General features: G+C 39.9%; 1 protein-coding gene across 3 annotated transcripts in view; it reads left to right on the top strand.

The window, feature by feature from the left end:
* The window catches only part of XRCC4 (X-ray repair cross complementing 4), a 253,481-nt gene that overhangs the window by 63,456 nt on the left and 162,519 nt on the right, over positions 1 to 27,506 (top strand). For all 3 annotated transcript variants that reach the window (XM_075180439.1, XM_075180455.1, XM_075180448.1), the window contains exon 3: positions 1,677 to 1,867. In XM_075180439.1, the coding sequence (XP_075036540.1) occupies positions 1,677 to 1,867 (191 nt within the window). The remainder of the gene's footprint in view (positions 1 to 1,676; positions 1,868 to 27,506) is intronic.

A 27,506-nucleotide genomic window follows, 5' to 3' on the forward strand; every position in this document is an offset into this window, starting at 1 on the left:
GTATTATTTCTCTTTTTTCATATACATACTGCACACGATTTTTGTTACAAAATCCAAACTAATATGGTTTATAATAAAGCTCATTAGAGTGCTATAACTTTATTTAACATAAATGTAACGTGAATTTTAAAAATCTGTAATTTAAAAGACTTTATTTAGCTATACAATATGGAATATTAAAAATTATTTAAAATAAAACGGTAACAAAGCATAAGTCCTAACACAGCATCAATATCATTCTTGTGTCTTTTATTTTAGGTCATTTTTAATTTGCCGTATCAAATTTCAAAATAGAATCTTTTTAGTTGTGTATTATTTTAAAATTAAGATGCACTGTCCTACTAATGCTTCCAGCTTTCTTATTTTCAGAACTTGTTTTACCATTTGAGTGCAGATAATTCATTTTTTTCCTTAATGTTAATGTTTCACACAAAAAAAATGTTACAAAAGTATTTCGCCTTTAAGCAACTTTTTTGATTTTTAAGTTTTTCCTTCTGAAACATTTACTTAATGGAAGGGGTTATTTACTGTAAGGGAGGCTAAGTTATGGAATTCCTTACCACATGAGGAGGTGATGGCAACTTCACCAACATAATTAAAAATGGATTTCATGCCTTTCTTATAAGACATAATATCTGTATAATATCTGTAGCTATAATTTGTAGTAAACATTGTGGGGGCAAGTGATCCAGGGAATTTATCGAAATGCCATTTTTAGGGTAAGGATACTAAACTATCAGCTCCCCACTGTTTCCTAATAGCTTTGTTTTTCTGTCATCAAGATGCGTTTCTTTGAAAATAATTATTTGTAATTCCTTTTTTTTTTTTTTTTATATGGATTGTTATTTTAATTTGTTTTGTATTTGACAACGATGATCTCTCTATATTGGATACAATTGTATCAGTAGAATAGTCTGTGTTGTTTCCAAGGGCAATAACATATAATGCCCATGGTGAAAAGCACAGAAGGTTGCCAAAAATATAATATAATTTAATTAGTAAGATTTGCAGGAGGGCATGTACAAACCAGTACATTGTAGTGTTAATACTACAGTTCTTGTCAATATAACTTTTAAATCTTTACAATTACATTTTACATTAGTACTATTTTCAACATGTATTTTAGCATTAATTTCCCAATTCTTCACAGTGGTCCTTTTGAACCAAGCCACCATTGTAAGGATACCTCTTTTTCACATAGTTTGTAATGCTTGTTTTAGTTTAAACACAGTGAAGTGATTGTAAGGAATAATAGAAGGATATGGGAGAGCAATAACTGGCAATAACATAATAAAAATCTGTCATTCTCTGTGCTTTATGATGTAATTTGCCATTATTTATGTTACGGAGATGCAATCCATCTGAGTAACAAAAGTATGACGCAAGTTAACGTGCAAAACTCAGGGTCCTCATACATGGTAGAAGAATCGCTGCTTTTGTTTTCTTTTCTGCCTGTAATCAATGTGAAATAATTTTAGAGCACCTACAGAGAGCCATGTTTGGAGAGCCAACATTATACAAATGAATATGAAATTGATGCATTATGAATTGACAAATGGAAAAGAGTAAAAAATAGGATTAGTCACAACGTTACAAAATAGCAGAATAATCCATTGCCAATTTGCTCACATCTGGAACTCTTACCTCCTGAATGTTCCGTTTGTCTTTTCAAAAAGTGTCCGGGAAAGATGTGTCCAGGGAAGCAATGGATATGGAGATGGAGAGGCCAAAATATGTGGAAGAGTTAAAGAAAGCGCTGATTACTGTGGCACAGCCAGCCAACAAATATAGCTTTGATCTTGTGAAAGACGGAGAAGACCCTGAAATGTATTGCTTTACATATGAGAAAAAATTAAAAGATGCTTCGGTAAGTAGAACTTATAGCACTACAACTAGTAAAAATATTACTGTTTTGATTTACAGTATTTAATTATGGAATCACTTTAGCGAGTCACATTCACCAACTATATTCACAGCAAGGGCTTCTGTGCAGTTAATCAAATAACATCCCAGGCTAGAGTGCTTTCAGTAAGAAAGATCAACTTGATGATGTTAAATAAGAAATGTGGTTTAAGGTGCTATTAGCAGAGAATTTCAAGGATTAACACCAGAAAAGGCAACATTAGTTGATTTCATGGATCCCAGTTCTGGGCTTTCTGTGCATTAATTAAAAGTGACATGCAAATTAGGCCAGCCGCTGGATCACAATTAGCCAGTTTAATCTTCTAAGACCTTAAATTTAATTTCTGACACCATGGTCTAGATGCACAATCTTTTTCTCCATTTTTATTCACAGAAGGTATGCAAAACAATTTACACTTTGTTTAATTTTTTTCTTTACCCCAAAAGGTCATGTAAGGAGAGCAAGAAATAATGTTGGAGAACATTATATGTCAAAATCCCATAACTGACTGTCACTGTTGCACATCTTGATACATCTCACAAAACATTATGCATCTACATATTACCAAATGTTCCTGAAACGCATCCCGTTCTGGTTATTTTCCCAAGAACAGCTCTTTGTTCACATGAATTACAATATAAATAATCCACAGGAAATGGATGTGCTGTATTTTCTTATTGTCTACATTTGTTTACTTCCTGAATCAGAAAACAAAGAAATCCAGCATGGGGTTCTGCTTATGGTTTAGCATATGTTTTCCATGAAGATGTGCTTATTCAAGCTCTCGCACTTGAGACACATGTTCTATAATGGTTAAGTAACATATATATCCTCTGTTATTTTCAATATATTAATTGTAATATTAATTCTGACATTACAGAGTTTTTAGGATTAACTACTGTCTCCTCATCCAGAACTGAAATATATGGTACAGATAGAAAGGATTTAATTTTGTTTGCTTTCTGGTTGGGAATGAATTCAAATAAACCTTTCTCATACATCCAATTGGGGGACACTGCTATATATAGGGGTATAATAGGTGGTACCAGGAGTCCAGGCACTTAACCAGTTAAGTCTGTGAGTGTAGCTCCACCCCTGCTATACCCCTCCCACAGGAAGGAGCCTGAGTTTTAGTATTTGTGCTTTTGGAGTAGGCATGTTTTCCAGGGCTCCTACCCTGGATTTAATGGTTTTTAATTATATTTGATATTTATTTTTATTTTTTATAGCAGGGAAGTGCTGGGCCCAGGGACGCCTCCCAGGGAGTGGATAGCCTGTGGCCTTCCTCCACCCCTGGGTCCCTGAGCCGGGGTGAGTAGCTTTGACAGCTATCTCATTGCCGGCTATTTATTTTTAAATTTTCCCGTCAAAAGCGACTGTCAGCGCACACAGAACAGGTGCTGCGGTCGCATCTCCCTCCCCCCTAGGCAGCGAGCAATGCCGGCAACAAGGGAGACCAGAGCAACCACAGCAGATCTCTGTTGAATCGGAGAGCACAGCCGTGGCTGCGGCTCACACAGGGGGCACAGAGCGTCATTGTGGACGCGGGGGCAGTCATTGGCTAGAAAGGAGGGGGGGGGGGGTCCTGGACTCCTCTCCTACTTCCTGGCGCCAGCACGGAGCTTTCAGCGCCATTTCCACACAATGGAGGATGGAGCCCTGCTGTGCCCCTCACACAGGACAGGTTTTTATCTTCTTATGCCGCTCTTTATGCAAGTTTATTGTTTGAAGAGTGTGTGTGTGGCTATTTTTGTTGTGACTTGTTACAACCTAGCATTACAATTATATCTATTTGATAGAGTGTGTGTGTGTGTGTGTGTGTATATATATATATATATATATATATATATATATATATATATATTAAATCGTGTGCATGTGATTAGGTTCTCGCCTACATCCGGACAGGCAGATGATCATTCTATCAGGTCTGCTTGTCCCTCACCTGGGGGCTGCTCAGGTCACATCTCTCCCGGGGATGATCTCTTCAGTCCTGGGAATGGTGACCTGGGAATGGTTGTCGCCACAGACGCAAGTCTGTCAGGTTGGGGGGGGACTCATTACAACCCTTAGATTCCAGTGTCAGTTGGACCCGCTGAAATCAGCTCTTCCCATAAACGTGTTGGAGCTACGAGCTATATATACCGGGTGCTGGTACAAACTCAGGTGTTTCTGCACGGAAAGCTGATCAGGGTCCAGTCGGACAATGCGACGGCAGTAGCGTACCTCAATCATTAGGGAGGCACGCGCATGCCAGGGCCATGAGAGTAGCGACCAGGATAATGCTGATGCAGAGAAACATGTTCCAATTATATCAGCAATATTCTTTCCGGATGTAGACAGCTGGGAGGCCGATTATCTCAGCCGAAACACAGTTCATTCAGGAGAATAGTCCCTTCATCCCGAAGTCTTCGGTCTCCTGGTTCAACGGTGGGGTTGTTCAGAAATAGATCTGATGTCCTCGCGGTTGAATTTCAAAGTTCCTCTCTTTTGCTCAAAGACCAGGAACCCCGCGGCGTGATTTGTGGATGCTCTAGTGATTCCTTGGCAATTTCACCTAGTTTACTTATTAGCTCCCCTTCCTATGAACCTGAAGGTTCCCAAGAAACTGAAGAGGGAACGGGTGAAGGCCATCCTAGTGACCGGACTGGCCGTGCTGAGCCTGGAACTCAGATCTGCTAGGAATGGTAGCAGACCCTCCTTTCAGACTACTCTCAGGCCAGACTTGATCACTCCAGGGTCCCCTGCGCTGCCACTTGTTAGGTCGGCTGACTTTAATGGCGTGGCTATTGAGGCCATGATTCTGAAGGCCAAGGGTTTTTCAACAAAGGTAGTTAAGACCATGATCAAGGCCAGGAAGCCTTCATTAGCAGCCATTTATTACAGAACATGGAAGACTTATGTTTTATGGTGTGAATCAAATCACTTTCACACTTCCGGTTTCAAGCTTTCTAGGTTTCTGGCTTTCTTCTAGCTGGTTTGGACAAGGGGTCGCGCTTAGCCAGCATTGTCCCTTTATTTCCAACGTAAACTGGCCTCCCTCCCGGAAGTTAATACTTTCTTCTTTTTTTTTTAAACATATTTTATTGAAGAAGTTCAGATATATTCAATACAGTAGTATTTGTCCATATTAAGAGTCAATCACAAGTACATTTAGCGTACCAGACTATTCACATTGTTACTTGTTCGGTGGATATATTTACCGAGAAGCAGCCTTAATTAAACAATCTTATTGTATTTGTCATAAGAGTAGTGTTATTAATAATAACAATAATAACATCTTCCATAGGGAAGAGCAAACCAGAAACCCCAACTCCTCCAATCCAGAATCAACTGTTACCAAAGAAACATTAAAGAGACATCAAAGTGCGGGGAGGGAAAGAACAGACCAAATCTCCTTCCCTATACAAGGATTGGGGATCTTGAAGAAATATTCTAGTTTTAAACCAGATGGTTTGGTGGAAGCAATCATGTAGCTGTATTCGCAGCAGAGTGGGTAGGGTATTGATATAACTTTCCCAGGTTTCAAAGAATTTACAAGTTAATTTACCTTTCTGGAGTGACGCCTCCAACCACTCCATCCGTAAGAGAAAATACATCCTCTCCTTAAATAAATCCAATGTTGGAGGGGAATTCTGAATCCACATATGGAGGACCGATTTTCTAGCCGCAGCCGATATTGCCATAAGCAACCTTCTCCCTCCTGCCGAAGTACGTGCATCAGATGGCAGTATGCCCAAAATTGCCCAATCAGGGGTAAGCGGCAAATAATTTACTAGTTCTGCAGTCGCAAATCTCCATATCCGGGTCCAGAAGGCCCTAATCACAGGACAAGCCCAAAAGCAATGATACAAATCTGCATGAGGTTCGCCGCATTTGAGACATCTAGGGTCATCTGTCAACCCAATAATACCTCGACGATGAGGTGAGAGGTAGCCTTTATGAAATATATTAAGGAACATTTCTGCATACATGGACGCTGGAAAGAGTTTAATGGACCTAGCTTATTCCTTTAATAACGTTTGTTCTGTCAATCCAGGAAAGTAGCGTAACCACCGACTAATACCCAATGTCATTTTAGTATGATCAATTATGGTTCTCAGAGAGATATAATTAGATGAAATTGCTCTTTTTTTGGAAGGAGTAGCTAATAATAAAGTATCAAGAGGATGGGAGACAGGCCCCTGACAACACTAGAAGATCCATCGATTTGATCCACTCTATACATAACGGAAAATTGCCCTCCCTCATGATGGCCTTGGATGCGGAAAAGGCGTTTGACCGTATCTCTTGGACATTTATGAGGGGGGTTCTCGAATCCATGGGCTTTTGTGGTAGGTTTCTAACTGGTATTTTGGCTCTTTATAGAAACCCTTCTGCTACGGTTTCGGTCAATGGCCTAACCTCCAAACCATTTACAATTTCTAATGGCACTCGCCAGGGTTGCCCCCTCTCCCCATTGATCTTCGCCCTTATAATCGAACCGTTAGCAGCCAGAATTCGTTCCAACCAATCCATTTCCGGTATAAAGGTCAGTTCTACGGAAAGCAAAATTGCTTTGTATGCAGATGATGTCCTCATTAGCATGTCCAACCCCATTACCTCTCTCCCCCCCCCCCCCTCCTTTCGGAATTAGATACTTATGGGCACTTTTTGGGCTATAAAATTAACCCTGCCAAAACTGAAACTTTGGATTTCTATTTCTCTAAAACAGATAAAGCAATCCTAGATCAAACATTCCCTTTCACTTGGCATCGCCAGAAAATAAAATACTTGGGGGTCTTCCTTACCAAAAATCTCTCCCATCTATTCCAAGCTAATTTCCCCCATACCCTTTCCCAAATTAAGAAAGATTTCAACACCTGGTCCCTCCAATTTATCTCCTGGATAGGTCGTATAAACTCTGTTAAAATGAATATTCTTCCCAGACTGTTATACCTTTTTCAAACCTTACCTATCCGAATTCCCCCCTATGTATTTAAATTTCTCCAATTTGAGTCTTCTAAATTTATTTGGGCAGGTAGACGCCCACGAGTACGACTCGGGGTCCTACAGAGATCCTCGCGGGGTGGTGGTCTAGGTATACCTAATTTTAAAAAATACTACCTATCGGCCCAAATCGCTCAATGTGTCCTATGGAACGGTCCTGTTTTTGCTAGGGTCTGGGTGACACTAGAGGCGGAAAGTCTGGGGATGCTTACTCCTGCCTCCCTTCTGTGGATTCCAAGGGCACGTCGCCCCAAAAAAGCTTTGTCTCATCCCATAATCTCCCATTCTCTGGCTATATGGGACTCATCCATCAGGCTTTATGGTATCTCTCCGCATCCATCACCAATTATCCCCCTTTTTAATAACCCTGATTTCCCTCCTGGTCTACACCATTCCACATTCCTTCCGTGGCATTCCCGAAGGATACTTTTCCTAAATGACATAACCCGCGATACAACATTTCCCCAATTTACGGACATTCAAACTAAAATTGGCCTGCCCACACGGATATTTTATTAATTCCTGCAAATTCGCAACTTTCACTCCCTCTCCAAACCACGTCTTATTTCTCGACATCTGCGCCAGGCATCGACGTCAGGTCTTATTTCTAATATCTATTCTGAACTAATTGCTCCCTCTACTCCTCCTCGAGACCCTCACGAGATGTCATGGGAACATGACCTGGGCTCTCCTCTTGATGATGAGGAGTGGTCGGAAATTCGGGACAATGCTGCCTCCAGCTCAATCTGCGTCCGAATAAAGGAAAATGTTTACAAACTTCTCTACCAGTGGTACTATGTACCTACTCGACTACAAAAGATACTGCCTGATTCCTCTGACAGATGTTGGCGTCTATGCTCTGGCGCGGGCTCTTTCTTACATATATGGTGGGACTGCCCGAAACGGATTCCCTTCTGGTGCGAAATTAAAGCTTTGATAGAAATGTTAATTCAAACCCCCTTACCCTTCGACCCTAAATTTTTCATTCTACCCCTCGGGTTCCCCACGGCCACTAGACACCAAAATAAACTTGCTCGTCACATTATTTTAGCGGCCACATGTCAAATCGCCATAGATTGGAGGCAGTCTGCCCCCCCTTCATTCTCCGCTGTAACTAATAGGATTTGGCATACGTATAAGATGGAATACATGACTAGCATTATACGAAACACGGCCAAATCTTTTAACAAGGTCTGGGACCCCTGGATGTCTCACTTACAATACCGCTCCCCCTTTACCTAATTATACCCCCTGCCCTCACCTAACCCTTTCCCCTCCCATCTCTTTGCCTCTGACTCAAGAGGGATTTCCCACGCACCTCCCCTTCTCCTCCTCCACCTCTCATCTTCTCTTTTATCTTCCTCTTCCTTCTCCTTTTCTTTTCTTCTCTTTTAAATTTAAAAATGCCGGTCTTTATTTCATTGAATCTGTGCTATTTTATCTCTGAAGCACGGAGACTTCTACTTCACTATCCAATGTACTGAATATACTTTGTTTGATATAGCATGTATCCTTTTGCACTGTTAATTATTTTTTTGACCGTTAATAACACTTGTTTAAAAAAAAAAAAAAGTATCAAGAGGATTATCCCAATCAACTTCTGTGAAAAGAGTGATCACCTCTCACGCGTAATATTGAGCCTAGATAAAGAAAATGGTCCCAGAAAGGGAAATGTTTCCAACGCTCCGCTATAGCGGAGTGGTTTCCTCCTAGTCTTATGTAATAATTGTACAACTGTCCATAATCCCTCTTTCTCCCATCTGATAAAGGGGCGAGCCGCCATGCCATCTTGAAATGCAGGTTTTTTTTAGAAACAGTAAATGTATGGACTTATAATGGTTAAGATTAAGTTTATGCCGTAATATATGCCAGATCTTACTCACAGAAAGAACAAGGGGATTTTCAAAAGTATGGATAGGTAATTCCTAATAATGCAAATGAAGAAAGGCCTTTATATGGATATCAGAGATAAATTGTTTCTCTACTGCTAGATTAGTGTAAATGCTCTGATCTGTTACTTGAAGCCAATCCTTCAAGTAACGTAGTTGGCTGCAGGAAAATGTATACCCCCGTTTGTCTTAGGTTGTTGAAGTTTAATAAGGCTAATCCTAGTGCGCTTTTTGTTCCATATGAATCTACGGAACAAATAATTTAATGTGTTGTGAATCTTTTTGTGTTAAAAGGAGTGGTAATGTTTGTAATGGGTATAACAAGCGAGGAAACAATATTATCGTCAAAAGGTTCGTCCTCCCCAAATAAGAGAGATAAATTTTTCCTCAACTATCCAATTCCTTCTGCATATCAGTTATAGCTTTACCATTATCGAGATTATAGAGCGTGGCCATGTTCCTTGGGAGTTGGATCCCCAAGTACAGTATTGACTTATCAGCCCACTCCAATCGAAGAGTTCGAGTCCATGGAGGTTTCGATGGGCCTCTACCTAGAAAAATAGCCGTTGATTTCTCAAAGTTCACCCAAAGTCCCAAGACTGATCCAATTTCCCCAATTTTCCAGAAAATAACATTTAGATGGGTGTAGTTTCTCTTTACATTTCATTGTGAAAACTATTCTATGTTGAGGGTATGCACCATTGTTAATGTATATTGGTTACCTGTTTTCAATGTGAAAGTTTTTGTCATAATTTATTTCATAAATGTGTTCATATTGTTTTTAGAGCTGTATAACAGTTTCAACAACTTTTCCTTTTTCATTCAAAGCTGCTTCATCATATTTATGCCCTTGCAAATTTTTCCCATCATGTTTCCTCTTTCCTCTTCACAACTTGCGTGAGAGTTAATTTATACAAAGAACAGCAGCTGCACTGGTACTTCAAAAATGCTTCCTTGCCGACTTTGTGCTGCCTGATTTGTTGTTATAAAAATAATAAACACAAACTTAATCAAAGATTCTGGTATACTTATTCGATATTGGTCATTATGTAGAAATTGTGCACAAATCCTATATCTATTTATCTATCTATCTATATGTATGTGTATATGTATATATATGTATATATATATATGTATATATATATGTATATATATATGTATACACACACATTAAAATGGAGCACTCTATAGTACACTAAAAGTGATGCAATTTACTAAGCAGCAATAAGCAAGTGGTAAATGTGTACCATTAAATCAATAAAAACAATGCTTGTAAGCAATATGTAGCTCCTGCAAGTTTATCAACAGAGATTAGCATGACCCACTTATGTTTCCTTCAATCCAATGTGTCAGGCCACCTCCTAAGCGTTTCTTCATCAGGACTTCGTCAGAGGGCTATATTTATATAGACCTAAAGATATAGAGATATATAGACTTTATTTAAAAAAAAAATTAATCAAATATTTTTACTCAATTTTAGTACAAACAGAACAGAAAAACAAAAATGGAAATACATAACATAGTTCCAAAAGCATAATGCATTCCATATTAATAAGAAAAAAAGAATCCAAATATCACAATTAGCAACAACATATAGACACTGCACCCGATTGCATACTAGTACGTGAATAGCTTAGATTGGGTTTGGATCATCAAATTTCCTCTATGTAGGGTCAGTGATTATAGTGAATGCTAAACATAATCAACATGATAAACCTGCAATGGAAATCCGTTAATGGTGGTTTAGGAGTGGCGACAATGGGGACCAAGTAGGAGCATTCCCCAACACCAACCATGAAAGCAGATGATATTCAAATAGGGTCATAATCTGCATCCAAGTGTGCACTACATACTTTGATCTAGCCCATCTCGCCCACAATTTGTAATATTTTGACACGATACCTCTGGACTGATAAGTGAAGCGCTCATAACCCGCCACTACATTTTCTATGGCTACCTAGACATCAAAGTCAGGCCCCGCGCCATCCAAATTCTGGCAGTTGTGACCTTAACGAGAGTAAATTGATTTAAAACATATCTGGTCGCAAACCTCCCCAACAGCAGATCAACCCCTAAACCAAATATGCATGTCTTGGGGTACAATTAAGGAATATCGACACCAGTGTCCTGTATACATTTCACCACCTGCGACCAAAAGTCCCCTACAACAGGACAGCTCCAAAGTGGGTGCCAGAAAGTGGCGGAAGCACCTCCACATTTTGGACAGTTAGAGTCGGATAGGCTGCACCCATCTGGAGCAACCTGTGGGGAGAGTAATACACTCTATGCAAAATAAACAGCTGGACCTGCTTAGACCTGGTACAAGAGGTGTCCTCACGGACACTATCAAGCATGCATTTTCAATCCTCATCCGTCAATGACCCCAGGTCGTACTCTAGCCAATCATCAGGAGTGAATATGGAGAGTACGTTGGCATATAGCATTGAGATGGTTTTTGTGGAACCCACTCTTTTAAGGAGAAGATGTGGCTCGAAGGAAATATGGGTGCTTCCAAATTGTGCCAAACGCAAAGGATTTGAGGATGGCTTTAGAATATAATTGCCCAAGAGAGGTAATACTTGTCACCACCACCTGTGAAACTGTCGTAATTTGGAGAGGAGCCGAAGCCCTCCACCCCAGGACACCCCATCTTCTATCTTAAGACACTTGTTAAACATTACACAACCCAAATAGTAGCTGGATATACAATGAGATTGGAAGCAATGAGAAGTAGTCAATTTCAAAAAGTTGCATTGGAAACAATTAGAATATGAAAACATGTAAGATTTTAGGAACACATAGCATTTTGCAATCAATCTTTTCAAGTGTAGGTCATATTGTAGAGCATTAGGTAGGCCTAATAATAAAACTATGTCAAACATCCTCAAAACAACCCCCACCCCCGTGCCACATACCTAAACAAAAACATTGGTATACTTAGTCCCTCAAGCATCCCTTATCAAAACTAAGACAAACTCAAGAATCCCCCTCCACTTAAACTATAGAAAGCTACCTAGTACTAGCTTGTGACACATAACTCTCCCTTAGTGTAGCCTCTGCATGCTGCACAAATACAGAAAAGAGAATAAAATAAAATGAAACCTCTCCTCTACTTGTTATGTGAGCATGTAAAACAAACAATGTATTTGCAAAAAACTCTTTAAACATCAAGAAAAGTCCTCATCTTGCCTGGGGCCTACTGTCCTGCCAGTCCTCGACCTCCTTAGGCGCGGGAAAGTTGGAGCATCCGTCTGCCACAATTCGGAACCTTGCTGGGTAGAGCGTTGCATAAGGCAGTTGTAAATCCCAGAGCTGCCAATTTATTTCAATATTCTATTCTTCTAGTGAAATTTGGAAAGACTGATACTACTTGATTTTCATATTTGAGCAGTCCTTGTGTTCTATCTAATCAAAGTATGGTGTCTCTGTAATGAAACATCTTGGCTTTAAATGTACGAGCTGAGGCCCCTGGTTGAGGAGTTTGCGGCGGAAGACGATGGGCCCGTTGAACTGTAAACTGAGACGTGAAGGTCTCCCTGCCAAACTCGCGGACAAGCCAGGTCTCAAGGAATATTTCAGGGGCGGATCCCTCTGCATGCTCAGAAAGACTCACAAAGCGAATATTATTCCTACTGAGCCGGCCCTCCATATCAGACATTTTCTGTTTACGCATGTTGACTTGAGTGGCTAAGTCCATAACTTCTCTTTTCATGGGGGTCGTTACATCCTCTAGCGTGGCTATGCGATGCTTTGCCTCTCCAACTCGTTCCCTCATTTTTTGTAGATCTTGCTGAATAAGGGAGAGATCAAACTGCACCTCACCTATACAATGACCCACTTTTCAGAAGAAGTTATAGCAAGAAGGACATGTTGAATGGAATTAGGGTCTTCAGTGGGCGGAAAAGGGCCCTCAGCTGTGGGAGCGACCGATTTCGTGGAGCCAGGTGCCTCAGCAGATTGAGCCGCAAGGAAGAAGCTCGTGCATATTTCTCCAATTTTGCATCTGTAGTTGCAGCATTAGTCTTGCCCATGCTGAAAGTGGGAGAGAACAGAGTTCCAGGGCCAGCAAACCTATAAGTGCCCACTTAGGCAGAAACCGATCCGGTGGAGTACACATGAGGGTAAGCATAGTACAAAGCGATCCAATGTTGCAGGGTTTGGATGTTTACTATTTGTGTGGTTGCACAAATGTCAATGGACCAGGGCACTACTTTTAAAGCACCATCAAATGGCAGCAACAATCCTCCACATTTATCAAGGGACGAGCCAGCTGCCCAATTCACACTCTTTGCTTTGTCCCTATCCTTACCAGCACCAAGGGGAGAAGTACTATCTCTCTTTCCTGCCACAGGAACACGTTCTTCCCGCGCACTGCTGTGCCAATACAGTACAAGCATAAACACTTAAGAGGCTTAGTAAGCACAGAGTCAGCACATCACTTCCAATGGTGAGAGGGGGGACTCTGGTACCTTTAAGACTCCAATCAACGTATATACATGTAGCAAGTCAAGCTGTTACAATGCAGGCAGTCAGCCCTCAGCTCAAACCAATGAATTCAGGCAACTATAATGTCACAGTTCTTTCCCAGGAGGGGTATTACATGAGCTGACAGCTGCCAAAAGGGCTTAGGCCAAACATGGAGTTAGAGGTCTGGTGCAGGGGGGGGGGATTGCCAGCTGGATTATAAATCAAGACCACAGAAGACAGCGATTCACTCACTCCCACCGCAGCGCTCAACCCACTCCTGCCACACTGAAGATGGCTGCTTTCCACCTGACCTCCTGGTGAACTCTGGTCCAGCGAATAGCCTGACGCAGCACTCGATCTCTGGGAAGGGGAGGGGAGGCAGAACCCCTGCAAAGCAGCTGGTCCGTCCAGCAGAGATGCCCCAAGTGTAGGTCCGCCAGCAAGAACCCCCACCGCCGATTCGGTTCCCAGCAGCCATGGATCACAGACACTCCACGCTAACCGGACCGCCGGAACCGAGCCCTTACCATTCCAAGGAGATGCCAGAGGTTCAACTCTCAGGTGGGTGCTCGCCTTGTGCAGGTACGTGCAGAGGTAGGTAGAGGATAATTTCACGGATAGTTTAGGGAGAGCATGCCACGCCCCCCCTTTTTTTAAATATTTGCATACAACAGTATGATCAATAACCGGCAAAAAGTGAATATATAAAGGTAGCATATTTGATACAGAGGGTAAAATGATATCTCTATGGAGTAAAAGAGTTACCTGCAGATGTACAATACTATGCAAAACTTTTAGGCAGGTGTGGAAAAAATGCTAGAATGCTTTAAAAAGTAGAAGTGTTAATAATTTATTTTGATCAATTAGCAAAATGCAAAGTGAATGAACAGAAGATAAATCTAAATCAACTCGATATTTGGTGTGACCACCCTTTGACTTCAAAACAGCATCAATTCTTCTAGGTACACTTGCACAGTTTTTGAAGAAACTCAGCAGGGAGGTTGTTCCAAACATCTTGGAGAACTAACCACAGATCTTCTGTGGCTGTAGGCTTGTTCAAATCCTTCTGTCTCTTCATGTAATCCCAGACAGACTCGATGGTGTTGAGATCCGGTCTCTGTAGGGCCATTTCATCACCCACATTACCTTCTGTTACAGCCAAATATTTCAAATTTTGACTTATTAGTCCATAGCACCTGCTGCCATTTTACTGTACCCCAATTCGCATGTTTTCGTGCATAGTTTAGTCGCTTGGCCTTGTTTGAACGTCGGAGGTTGGCTTTTTGGTCGCAATTCTTCCATGAAGACCACTTCTGGCCAGACATCTCCGAACAGTTGATAGGTGTACCTGGGTTCCACTGATATTTTCCAGTTCTGACCTGAAGGGCTGGAGAGCGGTACAATAATGAGTGTCTGCAGGCACACTTAGGTGGAGGGAACTGCAACGCCAATTTCAATGTGTATCTGCCACCATATTGTTGGCCCAAGATCTTGGCACCTTTCACTTCCTACCTCTTAACATATAAATGCATTGTTATTAATTTGTCTGTATCTTGTCTTCCTGTGGTGCAGAGCTACAAAATAAGTTTCACCAAGGATGCCTATAATAAACTATAAAAAATATCAATTCTCACCAGAAACATTTTGAGAATGCATAACGCAATATTATATATTGTTTTTTAAAATATAGAGAATTGAATAGTGCCACTGAGCCTTCTACTGCTACCAATACTCTAGTCTATGTATACCCTTTTCTATAAAGAAATGTATGTCCACTCTAGTGTAACATCCAGGTATAGTATTTCAGGTATATGAACTGCTCTCTTATTTTGGAGTAAAAACACCCTCTAGTCATATAAGACTATTTGAAAAAAATGATTTAATGCAACCAGTTCAGGGGGCTGTACCACTGACTGCTTTATTGGATATGTTCAGTTGGTGTGCAAGGGGCATGTCGAGGTTGTAAAAGCGCCACAGATGTACTTGTAATTATTGACCGGTGGCATGAGGCTTGACATATTTATTATCTCCATTGCTTAATAGACCTAGGGGAGTGCTAAATAAATTATAGAGTAGTGCAGACAGATTTAAGTGCATTTTTTTTTCAAGTATTTCATCCTGTTTGGTTTTTGTGTAGTAATAGTGTAGGTGAATAGCACAGTTTATTAAATGATTACTAAACTTTAAAATAAAAATGTTCATGTAGGAAGCATAAAATACTTTGTTCAGATTCAACTATCACCCCAGTGTTTCCCTGATATTCCACTGTAGCTCTGTGAAGTTCAACCACAGCTGTAGGACAGTGTCCTGATGGGATTTGATTCAGAACATAATGATAACATTTCAGTCTGTTAAGTTGCTGTGACATCACCGTCCCTGACATTTAATTCTCACCAATATAAAACCCCCTCTGTGTTTTTTTCTCTTCTGCAGTGTAAGTGTGCAAGCCTATCATTTACATTGTGCTGATTCATATAGATAGAGCACCTCTCCTCTAAATATAAATTGGGTTGTTTCATGCAAAATATATATATATATATATAGTGATATGGCTGAAACCAAGCGTACTTACGATAAACCCAGGGCTTGAATCTGCCGCATTTCAGTCGGAACGCCCTCAGCGCGCCCTTACAGTACCTGACCTACATTAGTCTGCCCCTTCCCTTCCCTGTTACGCCTCTCAAATCATAGGCAGACTTGAGTGTCATTTGTGTTCACACATGAATTGCATCCCTTGGTGTTAGGTCTCTTTCTGAACATGCAAATAGCTATTTCATGCGGTAAATCTAAAAATGAATCGGGCTCATTGTGTTTAGAATGACAATTGCAGTGTAATGTGAAGCTAGAAATGTGGCTTAGAAATGTAATATTTTGCAAAGAGATACCGTACCAATGTAAATTATAGCAGGAGGTTTTGGAGCTCTACCATTTTTCTTCAAACACAAAGCAATGTATATAAAAAACTTTTATTGACATCCAGTGTTTTACCTTAACTAGACTGAGTTTGAAATGAAGTCTTCATACATTTTTGTATAACTTACATTTAATGTATATTTCATATTTATTTTCCATTTGTGGGCAGGGCATATGGTTTTTCTTCATAATGTGATCTCTCCAGTTTAATATAAATGTACTTTGAGATCTGCCATATTTCCAATACTATAAAAGGTGAAGCATGAATACGAAATTGGTCTGCTCTGCACAACGTTCTATGTACCATGGTTAAGGAAGAAAAACACTGCCTATATTTTTGTGTTTATTTCAGAGAAAGTTGTGATAACTTGGGAATCGCTTATCTGCCCTATACAAATGGATACACAAGCAGTATCGTATTGCCACTACCAATTACAGCACAAATAAGTCTATTTGCTAACAAGTGTTGACAGGGCTGGTTTTAATTGTCGCTTATCACAGTAATAGAAAACCTACTTTTGGCATTATTTATTAATAAATTATCGCTGGAGCTATAATCTTAACGCTTTCAACTGCCAGTTTTGCTTCTTACTGGTTCATGCATGTGCAGTGGAATTGGAAACCCTGACTTGTAAAAAATAAATAAATAATAAAAATATATATATATTACTATTGTGCTTAAAAAAAAATGTAATAGCGATAGGTGGATTGATTTGTTACTTTGGATGGGAAAGCTTTTGCAAATCTCTTTACAGACAGGGGCACTTGGTAGATAGAGAGATAGGGCTTTCCTCTATGTAATAAGTAGACCCACAATATTCTAAAGTTCAGCTAGAATAAGAGAGATATACACGCTTGAGTGGTTTTAATTAGCCTGTGTTGTATTCCATCTTCAGCTCATTTCCATTTGCACAAACCTTGACCACTGGTCCCCATGAACACGCGCACAGTTGATGGACATGTGAATATTCTGCATAATGGAACATGAACTGTAGAAAGTAGGAGATGCTCTATTTTCACCCATCCATACTTCCCCATGTGTTCCAATAAGAAACCAAGTGCCTGGATGGTTTGTTTCTTCAAAGAGATCAGTGATCCATGTGTGCAAGTATCCAAACTGCATCCAGGGAATTGAAACTGAGCAGCAGATCAAGAGCAGCTTTAAAACACCCAATGACTTGTACCTAAACTCAATTCTGATTGTGTTTGGAACCTTGCAGTGTAAAGATCAGACCAAGGTGCCCTTTTTACCACACATTTTTAAATAAAGCTTTGTCAAAAAATATACTTGGGTTCAAAGTGTTTCCATTCTGCTCTTTTTCATAACAAGCTACATGATCAATTTAGAAACCTAGCATGTTTTTGTTAGTTCTTTTAAATTATAAATGGCTCTTTAGTCACTGGGAGTTGTCAATTACATCAGCCAATGGCATTACTAATGTAAAGCATAACATACCCATGAAAGCAGACATGACATTTGGTGCCGAGGGAGATGGTAAATAACACAATTGGAGTTTGTGTCAGCAAATCTGTGTTGCACAGACCTTGGAATCTAATTCCATGCACAGCATGTGTCACTTGTATAATTGTCAGTCCACTCCCAGATACAGTGACTAGTTGTATGAACAAAAAGAATCGGTTGATATAGATTGATTCCAAAAATTCACTCTCTTTAAAAGATGCAATATTCAAAGGGGCATATTCAATTGTTGAATTTTTCCGCTGCAGAAAAAGTATTACCGTTATTACGGTAACTATAGCCGGATTTCAGCTCTCAGCTCCCTGAGCCGCGAGCTGAAATCCAGCGTGAAAAGTACTGTAATAACTGTATTTATGCACACTATTACCGTAATGACGGTAATAGTGCGCAGGGCGCGTTACTTTAGGCTGTAACGCCAACAATTGAAAAGGCCCCAAAGGCCACAACAAATTGTTTCATTCACTTCCCCTAGAAAATATACAGACAAACCCTCTTTAATTTTCTGATTTTACACTCTCCTAGAATATATATGTTTTTTTTATGACCCTCCCCTTCCCGAATGCATTTTTATAGGCCCTGATTTTGCTCCACCTTTTCCCTCAAATAACACTACACACATTGCCTGGATACAGTAGTTAGTTCTGTTTATGTTATAAGTCAGTTATTATTTGCTTTGAGTTACTGCAAGTTTTTATGTAATACAATTTATATTTAGTATCTCGTGTTCTAGTACTAAGAAAGGTACAAAATAATTTAAGTGTGTGTATGTGTTTTTGTGAGTGTATTAATTTATATGTGTGCATATGTATATATTGTTTGTGTTTGAGTTGTTTGTAGAATTTTCCCTCACTACTTTACAGTATTTTACAATAATTTTTCCTGGTTCTTTGACAAAAAGCTAAATGTGTGTTTGACTATTTATTTAATTGCAAATGATGAATTGTGTTTTAAAGCTAAACCTACTTATCCCCGAATTTGTTGTGGAGCCTGTTCAAGCTCTAGATATCAAAGTGGTTCTACAGAAAGAGCACTACTGATAATTAACCTGAATTGTCTCTTCTATGGGAACTTTCAGTCCTCATATTGATATATTCTGGTTTACTATTTGAGAGGCAGGATGAAGCTATTTAGCAATTATTCAGTCACAAAAATTGTTTCAATTAACATAGAGGTCAACATGTAAGACAAATATTTATTTGCAGTGAACCACGGAACTTCTATTCCCGTAGACGCCGACTTTGGGATAAACTATTTTCTTTATTATAAATTGTTTTGCTGTAGGCAAGAAGTGCTTCTATTAGGGTAATTAGGAGAGCACAAGTTGTAAAGTGTCACATTGAAACAACAATGGCTTAGTTACCTTGGGTACACAGCAGTTCTAGTGTGTCAAGCCAGCTGCAAACTAGGCCACACACACTTCTCTGTAAGGGGTCATTGAGCCTTTGCCAGCTAAACTATTGCCACCTAAGCAAACAATGTCCTGAAGGCAACTGTTTATTTCTTGATCTTAGTACATGAGGGTTAGTATTTGTCCAAGTACACAACTGCATTCAGGTTTATCTTTCAACATGTGAGGCAAAAACATTACTGTGACAGAATCCTCACTTTGATTATTGTCTATTTTGTTAAAACAATATGAGCAGAACCCCAAAATAACTTAATAGGTTTCACTCAAAGTGATAGATGTGCCAGGTAATACCCCTTTTTATTGGTAATATCCATATCTATGCAACTAAACGCCTGGACTTTTGTCATCCCAGGGCAGTTTTAACCCCTGCCTCCCATTTCTAGAGAGCTCCATGACCCCACGCTTTACCACGTGCCAGAAATACCTGTATCTTATCAGTAATGAAGCATTGTTGTTGGATTTAAGTTGCTAAGCATGCATAAGTAAAGAGAAAGGGAACTCTTGCACTAGATAACAAAATTAGAATGCTATAATGATCGATTACGCCAAATAATCAACATTTTATATACTATATAAAGGGAGGTGCTACCAAAATACGTCTGTGATATAATGTAAACAGAAAAAAGAAAAAAAGGATGTACGTAATGTTGGTGCACAAAAACCGATGACATTTTATAATATGTCAATTGGATTTCGTTGACATGGTTAAAGTATGAAAATCCAAATAAGATAAAGTCTGCTCTGATGGAAATAAGTGGTAACAGTCCCACAATAATCAATATAAATATACTCCGAAGTAGTATTTCGGAGTATATTTATATTAAATCCTTTGATGATGTAAGGGCAGCCTGCTGATCCTTGAATTCGCCATTCTTGTCCCTGGGCTGTGTGGCTTTTTTTCAGGCCTAAAAACACCTTTCTTAACAGTTCCCTACGTAGGGATGAATACGTTATTGTTGTAATTGTAAACTCTATCATGTGCTCTAATTCTGCGCAGCAGTGCAAAAATAAAAGATTTAGTTTAGTAAGATTGAGATTAAATGAGATAAAGGGGTGGGGAGAGCACATTTTTAGGTTCATTCCCTGCTGTGCGGAAGACTTGACTTTTGCATCATCCGTGAGCTCATGGAGATCAGGTTTCATCTTTTGCCCGATGTAAAAAAGCTGGGCGCATGTAAGTTGGTGCAGAAACTAGACGTTTTACAGTGCACATCCAGTGCACTTTATATGCAAAGGTCCATTCTTTAAAGTATTTTATATGCTGCATAATCTAATATATAAATGCTTAGTGGCGTCTGTGTGTGTGTGGAAAAAAACAAACAAGTTGCAGCGCCACCTGCTGGGCAGAGTTATACACTGACCTACTAAATTCTTAGTGTGTGTGGGAAAAAAAATTCAAAAAGGGCTGAAATTTGGTAGGGCTCAAACTCATTTTCGTGAGGTAATTTTACCTCATGAACACGCGTGTAGAGGCGTGCGTTAGTGTGTGTGTGTGTGTGTGTGGAAAAAACTATTTTCTCAGAAAGGGCTCATCCAATTGACCTGAAATTTGGTATACTGACATTATTTGACAAAAAATTAGAATAGTCAAGTCAGTTAACTTCCATCATCCCCCCCTTCCCCCCGTGGGAGGGGTAGTAAAGGCTAAATTTACGAGTTGAGGGGTCAAACTCATTTTCGTGAGGTAATTTTACCTCATGAACACACATTAAAAAGGCCGCTTGCGTCAGGAACTAACGCTCTTCCCCTGAGGAGGCCTGGGCTAGGTTCAAATGCATGACAAGAACCTTTTTAAGACCTTAAGTAGCTTGATTTGACTAGAATGCATGAGTATCATGCACGGGTTAACTTGTACACAAATAAAAGGTTAATTAAAAAAATCTGTAACGGGTCATTCCACACAAAAAAAAAAAGATGTTTACCTACTGCACTCTTACATGTGTGCTATTCATTATTTTATTTTTTAAAAGAAAAAGCACAGATGGAATGACCAGCATGACTTTTATGAAATGGTTTTAGTTATTAAATGAGAGGATGGATGATTGGGAAATGGGAGTTTTGGTGGAAAATAAATGTCACTTTCTGTCAACACATTTTTGACCAGACCTAATTAAGTGCATAATTGACATTTGCTCCCGTATACCAACTGAGCTACAAACTTTGGGATCTGTTTGGTAAATTATCATTTAGATATTTTATGGTACTTCATGCCAGGTTTATCAAGGATCTTTCAGTGTGTGAGACATGCTTCCTTCAACATGTAGAGCTTAGTAGATATAACTAAGTATTTTAACATGTTCACAATAATTTGACCATTTAGCAGTTAGTTAATGCAAGAATGCAGAAAAATAAGTTTTTCAATTACATGTTATTTAAGGATTTCTGTATATGTCTTTATAGCACATGTATATAAATATATTTGAGCAGAAGATTAGATGAGTTACTTAAGGTTTCAGTGCGTTCACCCAGCAAGGATGGGCCTTTAGAACGGATGGGCCTTCAATGTTAAGAGCTACTGCGCCAACGTGAGGCTAAATCTGCCTGCCAGACTGATGCTGTTTATTCCACTATGGACCAGGGACTAAGATAGGATGGGATTCCTTCAGGCAGCCAATAACTGGAGTCTTGTTCATGCTGCTCCCTGCTTTCCCTGTTACCACCATTTTTTATTTTAACCTATACTATATTTTTCTCTTTTTTGCGTTTTCCTATACTTTTGTCTTTGTTGCTATGTTTTATTGCTCCAATATTGGTTACACGCTATAGAGCGTGTGACAGAAGAACAGTTACAAAAAATAAGCTCTAAATAAATCATTTAGAAATCAATGGCCACTGACAGATATGAACCATGAAGGTAAAAAACATTTTTTAGTGTTAAACTGACATTCCTTTGCAGCGCTATTAAAAATAATATTCTTCCTACTTGACTACAGTAATCCACATTTTTAGAACCAAGACCCTAAAAGACTTACTTAGTTTTAAATAAACAAACCTGTTTTCTCATGTATATTATTATACCTCCCAACTCTCAGGAGGATCATTATCATCATCATTTATTTATATAGCGCCACTAATTCCGCAGCGCTGTACAGAGAATTCATTCATATCAGTCCCTGCCCCATTGGAGCTTACAGTCTAAATTCCCTAATGTAGACACACACTCACACATAGACAGACAGAGAGGGAGAGACTAGGGTCAATTTTTATAGCAGCAATTAAACTACCAGTATGTTTTTGGAGTGTGGGAGGAAACCGGAGCACCCGGAGGAAACCCATGCAAACACAGGGAGAACATACAAACTCCACACAGATAAGGCCATGGTCGGGAATCGAACTCATGACCCCAGTGCCGTGAGGCAGAAGTGCTAACCACTAGGCCACTGATCAAATCTGTCTCATACCGAGGGCGTGTGGCCATGGCACGACGCTAGAAAGCCATTAACAATATCCTGCAAATGACCTTTCATTCGCTGTTCTGTTACATTGCCATGGACAGGGACATACCTCCCAACATTCAGTCTGGTTGGGATGGCTAATCAGACACCTCAAATTGTGACTGCCCTTTTTAAATTGAGACATTTGGGCGTATTATTCAGCTCAGTATTAAAGAGGCCTTTATAAATAATGATACAAAGTGGCTTGGCTCATTTATGTGTTATTATATTATTCAATTTCTTGAAGTTTTGTAGAGGTACGATTTTAAAATTTGAAGAAAGTAAATTATGATTGAATTTATGTTCTCCCAGTGTTTGTGTGGTGTTCCCTCCCACACTCCAAAAACATACTGGTTGGTTAATTGGCTGCTAACTAAATTGACCCTTGTGTGTGTGCGTGTTAGGGAATTTAGGAACTGGTGTGAATGACAAACATTCTTAGTACAGAGCTGTGGAATTGGTGGCGCTATATAAATAAATGGTGATGATGATGAAGAATTTATAAGTAGACGATGCTTCTTTGGCTGCAAAGGTTACACAAAGGTCGCCCTGTTTCCCAGGCTGTTTAGTGACTACCAATACAAAAGCGAAGACAAGTCACACATTGATAGCTAACTGATTAGACAAGGTCTGGAGTATGTTTAACTGGCTACCTGGGGGTGTAATGATATGTGTTGTAAAGCATATACATTTTATTTATTTTCATTAAGTAAATTTTGATCTGTCAATAGTGTTTTATTTTATTTGTCCTTTCATAATCTGGAGAGTGGAAACTGAACGTATGACAAGATATGACGTGATGAATTAAGGTACCCAGCACAGTGCTTTCCATACAACACTTCTCTCTCTTGGATAACGCTTTCTAAGCAGTGTTCATGACAGAGGTGAACCCATGACCCCAGCACTGTGAGTCAGTAATGCTAACCACTGTGCCACAGGGCAGCAGTCATGAACTCAGAGTATTCTGCTTACCGGTTTTAGCACTACTCACCAAAGAGGTGCGGAGTCTAACGTGTCCCAGGTCTTCGCCAGGAACCCCCGCAAGGGAGTATGGTCTTAGCTGCAGGAGATACGCAGGTCGCGGTCCTCAGAGGGAGCAACCAGTGAAGCGATAGGATGGAAGCGGTGTCAGGCAGGCCGGGTCAGAACAGAGAAATCAGGATATGCCACAGGGAGAATCCAATATCGTAGTCAGGGGCTAGCCGGGTCAGGTTTCAGGAGTGCAGGAGAGAATGGTCAAACAAAGCCGAGGTCAATACACAAGGAGCTCAGATTAGGGGTAGTCAGGAACAAGCCGGGTAATACACAGGAGTCACTGGAGGAAATGCACAGGAATGCTGGAGCTAGGTGGGACCTAATACTCTGGCACTCTCCAAGTGCCAGAGTGATCCTTTTATAGAGCACATAGTCCAATCAGTGGCGGTGCTGACGCTAAACACCACCGCCGGAATTACTGAGAAGCGTAGCAACGGAACGCGTGACCGCCGACCCGGAAGTGATCGGCAGTAATAGCAGGCGTCCGTCCCTGTGTGACGGACACAGCACGGGAACGGCGTCTGACAGCAGCACATGCCACATATGTACCAGTTTATTTGTTTGCCTTCTTTAACTTAGGATTCATATGCCAGCAACACTACCTAGAAAGAGTTGTCAAGGGAAAGCTAGGGGGGGGGGGTGGGGTGGACTGGAGTGAAAGCATCGTGGTGGATGCTGAACATTAATATAAATTGGAAAATTATGGGGCACATACCGGTTATAAAACATGTCTAGGTATAGCCATTTAATGTGCTCCATTCAGTCTTCAGAACATTTTTGTTGACAACAAAGTGTGACAAATACACTACTCAGTGGGTTACTTCTCATGTTTTCTACAAGATGTTTGCTTAATGCGAGGTGAACTACAAAACAACCAACATTTTCTCCATGACACAGCTGGTATAAATGGAATTTATATGTTCACATCTTTTGAGCTAGAACATAACCCCCAGTGCAGGAAGAACCTTTCGGAAACATGGATTGTGGTGTTTTAACCTTTTCAAAATGACAATTTTGCAGTTGCAGCTGTGCGTTTTTATGCTGTAACCTGTAGTGTCTATTATGGCAAATAAACAGGCACATATATATGTATTCAGTCACCTTTACTTATAAATGAAGGCTGTGATACAGTTCATAGAAACACATGTATTATTAGTGGTCTTAAACTTCTTTAACATACTTGATATCCCTTCTTTGTGAATGTACATTTACATGTTATTATGCTTTTCATTTGTTATAATAAATTTAGAGACAGTTATGCCTTAGATATTAATTGTCATCTGTATACTGGTGTTTGAATATAGGCAATGAATACGTAGAAAAATAAAGAGGATAGAAGAGGCTGATTCATACATACAGTATAACATGTTACAAGAAAAGGGACAAAAATCTGTACATCCAGCAGTCTTGTCAGAACTTGGTTTAAGAGTTGTTTATTATTCCCATGACAGGGCTCAACAGGACGCTTCCTGATAGGGGAGCTTGTTGTCCAAGAGCATCTGGAAAACAGGCTTACAGTTAGAAAGTTTTCCGATCCTGTAACTGTAGTGAAGAATTACATATTATTCCTGAATATATTCTTACATCATGGTCCCTAGTCCAGACCTATCCAGTATATTTAGAAGGGATCCTAAACAAGTTCAGGTTTATTACTGGACATGTTCTTGCTATGACATATCATTTTAACTTACAGATAGCCCGCACTGTGGATATGTCCACATGGGCATTTTTCTGTGGCGTTTTAGTTTCTACTGTACACTCTAAAATGCATATGGGAGCATGGAAAATGTTTTTAGCATTTTTCGCATACCATTGGGGCCCTTACACCCAAAAAAAAATAGGTAATAAGGAAAACTTACAGAGAGCAGTTTAGAGAGAGATATAAGTGAGTGTATGGGAGAGTATTTTGAGATGTGTTGTTGAGGGCTTTGTAGGTGAAGGTGAGTAGTTTGAATTGCATTCTGGAAAATATAAGGAGCCAGTGTAGGAATTTGCAAAGTGTTGCACTGGGTGTGAAGAGGCAAGAGATGTGTGAGGCAATTGCAGATAGGAGAAGATTGCAGTATTTGAGGGGGGACATGATGAAATGAAAAGTTTTGGTTGCATCTTGAGTAAGAAAAGGGCATATTCTATAAATATATTGGAGGTGGATGCAACGGGATTGGCAGAAAGATTGGTTGTAAGCAATAAAGCAAAGGTTGAAGTCCAGTGTGACACCAAGGCAGTGGACTTGACATTAGGAGGAAAATTGTACTGTTATCGATGACGAGGAAGATTTGGGATGTGGTGACTCTTGGAGGAGGGAAGGTGATCACCTCTGTTTTGGACATGGTGATCTTTAGGTAGCATTGGAACATCCCTGTAGATATAGCAGAGAGACCGTTGGTCACACAAGATAGTACAGATGGAGAGAGGTCAGAGGAGGTGAGGTTGATTTGGGTATTGGCAGCATAGAGGTGGTACTGGAGGAGATAAACAGATGTCCGAGAAAAAAGCCTTGTGGGACCTCAACAGATAGTGGAAGGGGAGGATGTGGCAGGACTAGATACACTTTAGGAGCATTTGGATAGGTAGGAGATGGACCAGGAAAGTACTATGTTGCCAATGGGCTGAAGGGTGTGTAAGAGAAGAGGTTGATCAACCATGTCAAAGGCTGTAGAGAAGTCAAGGAGGACGAGTATGAAGAAGTGACCCTTAGACATTGCTGTTAGTAGAACATTGATTACTTTTGTGAGGGCAGTCTCTGTAGAATGTTGGTGTCAGAAGCCTAATTGCAGACATTTTTTTAAAGGGAGTGAGAGTAGAGAAAAATAGGCAAATAGGGTGGTAATTGGTGAGAGAGGTCCATTGAGGGTTTTTTTAATGATTAGTTTGGTAGCATGTTTAAAGTAAATGGTAAGGTGTTAGAGAAGGATAATTTTAAGAGCTATGTTACTGTTAGGATACATTTTGAGGTGAGAGGAGAAGGTGTGATGAACACATTATAATGGGAGGACACTGAGGGTTGTATGTCAAAACCATGTCTAATTTGAGCATTATTTTCTGTAAAGCCATCATGCATGATGCAGGAGGTTGGAAGCTGATGGTGGGGATATATAAGTGAATTGAAAGGGCTGAAAAACTGGGTTGCAGGAGCATGGGGAAGAGAATAATTGGATTTGTTTGGAGAGGAGACAAAATCCCCAAGCTAAGTAATCAGGTTTATAGTGTATGAAAGTCTTCTTTAGAACAAGTTTTCTTCCAACATTTTGCTACCCGATAGTACCAGGAGGTGCAGGAAGAGAATTGTTAGGGTGATCTGACAGTGGGAATGAAAAGTTTGCAAAGTTAGATGCAGAGCAGTGGTGAATAAAGATTAGATCAAATGTGTGACCATCCTGATGAGGGAGAGAGATCACTGTTTGATACAAAGGAGCTTGGTGACTGTGGAGCTGTCTGTGTAAATTGTGATTATTAAAATCACCCATGATAATGGTATTAATATGGATGTAGAGAAATAGAAAGAGACATACAGAGAAATGAACCAGGAGGCAGGTCCAGGAGAATGGTATTTTACTGATTTTCACGGAGGAGAAGGAGAGTAATTTTAAGATGCTTACACCATCACCAGTTTTATTCCCAGGTCTAGGTGTATGTCTGAAAATATGGCCTCCATTAGAAAGTGGAGCAGAAGTGGTTGTTCCAGTGGGAGTGAGACATGTTTCTATGAAGTTCTGATAAGTGTATATAAACATATCAATGATCAGGTCCGTTTGTTACACAAATAGGCGTCTCTTAAAGCACAGGTTATAGAGGCAGGAATTGTGAGGCGAGAAGTGATTTATTAAGGTTCTTTAGATATTATGAGTGTTAAAAGGGGTTAATAGAATGCTAAAATTATACTGCACTCTGGGAATAGAACAATGGTTAGGATAGATCTTGGGAGAGGTGCCTGTGAAATGTCTTCGGAAGTTGGAGGGAGAGAACCAGAGCGGACATGCAATATGAT

The sequence above is a fragment of the Mixophyes fleayi genome, chromosome 1, assembly GCF_038048845.1.
Source record: "Mixophyes fleayi isolate aMixFle1 chromosome 1, aMixFle1.hap1, whole genome shotgun sequence".
Classification (NCBI taxonomy): domain Eukaryota; kingdom Metazoa; phylum Chordata; class Amphibia; order Anura; family Limnodynastidae; genus Mixophyes; species Mixophyes fleayi.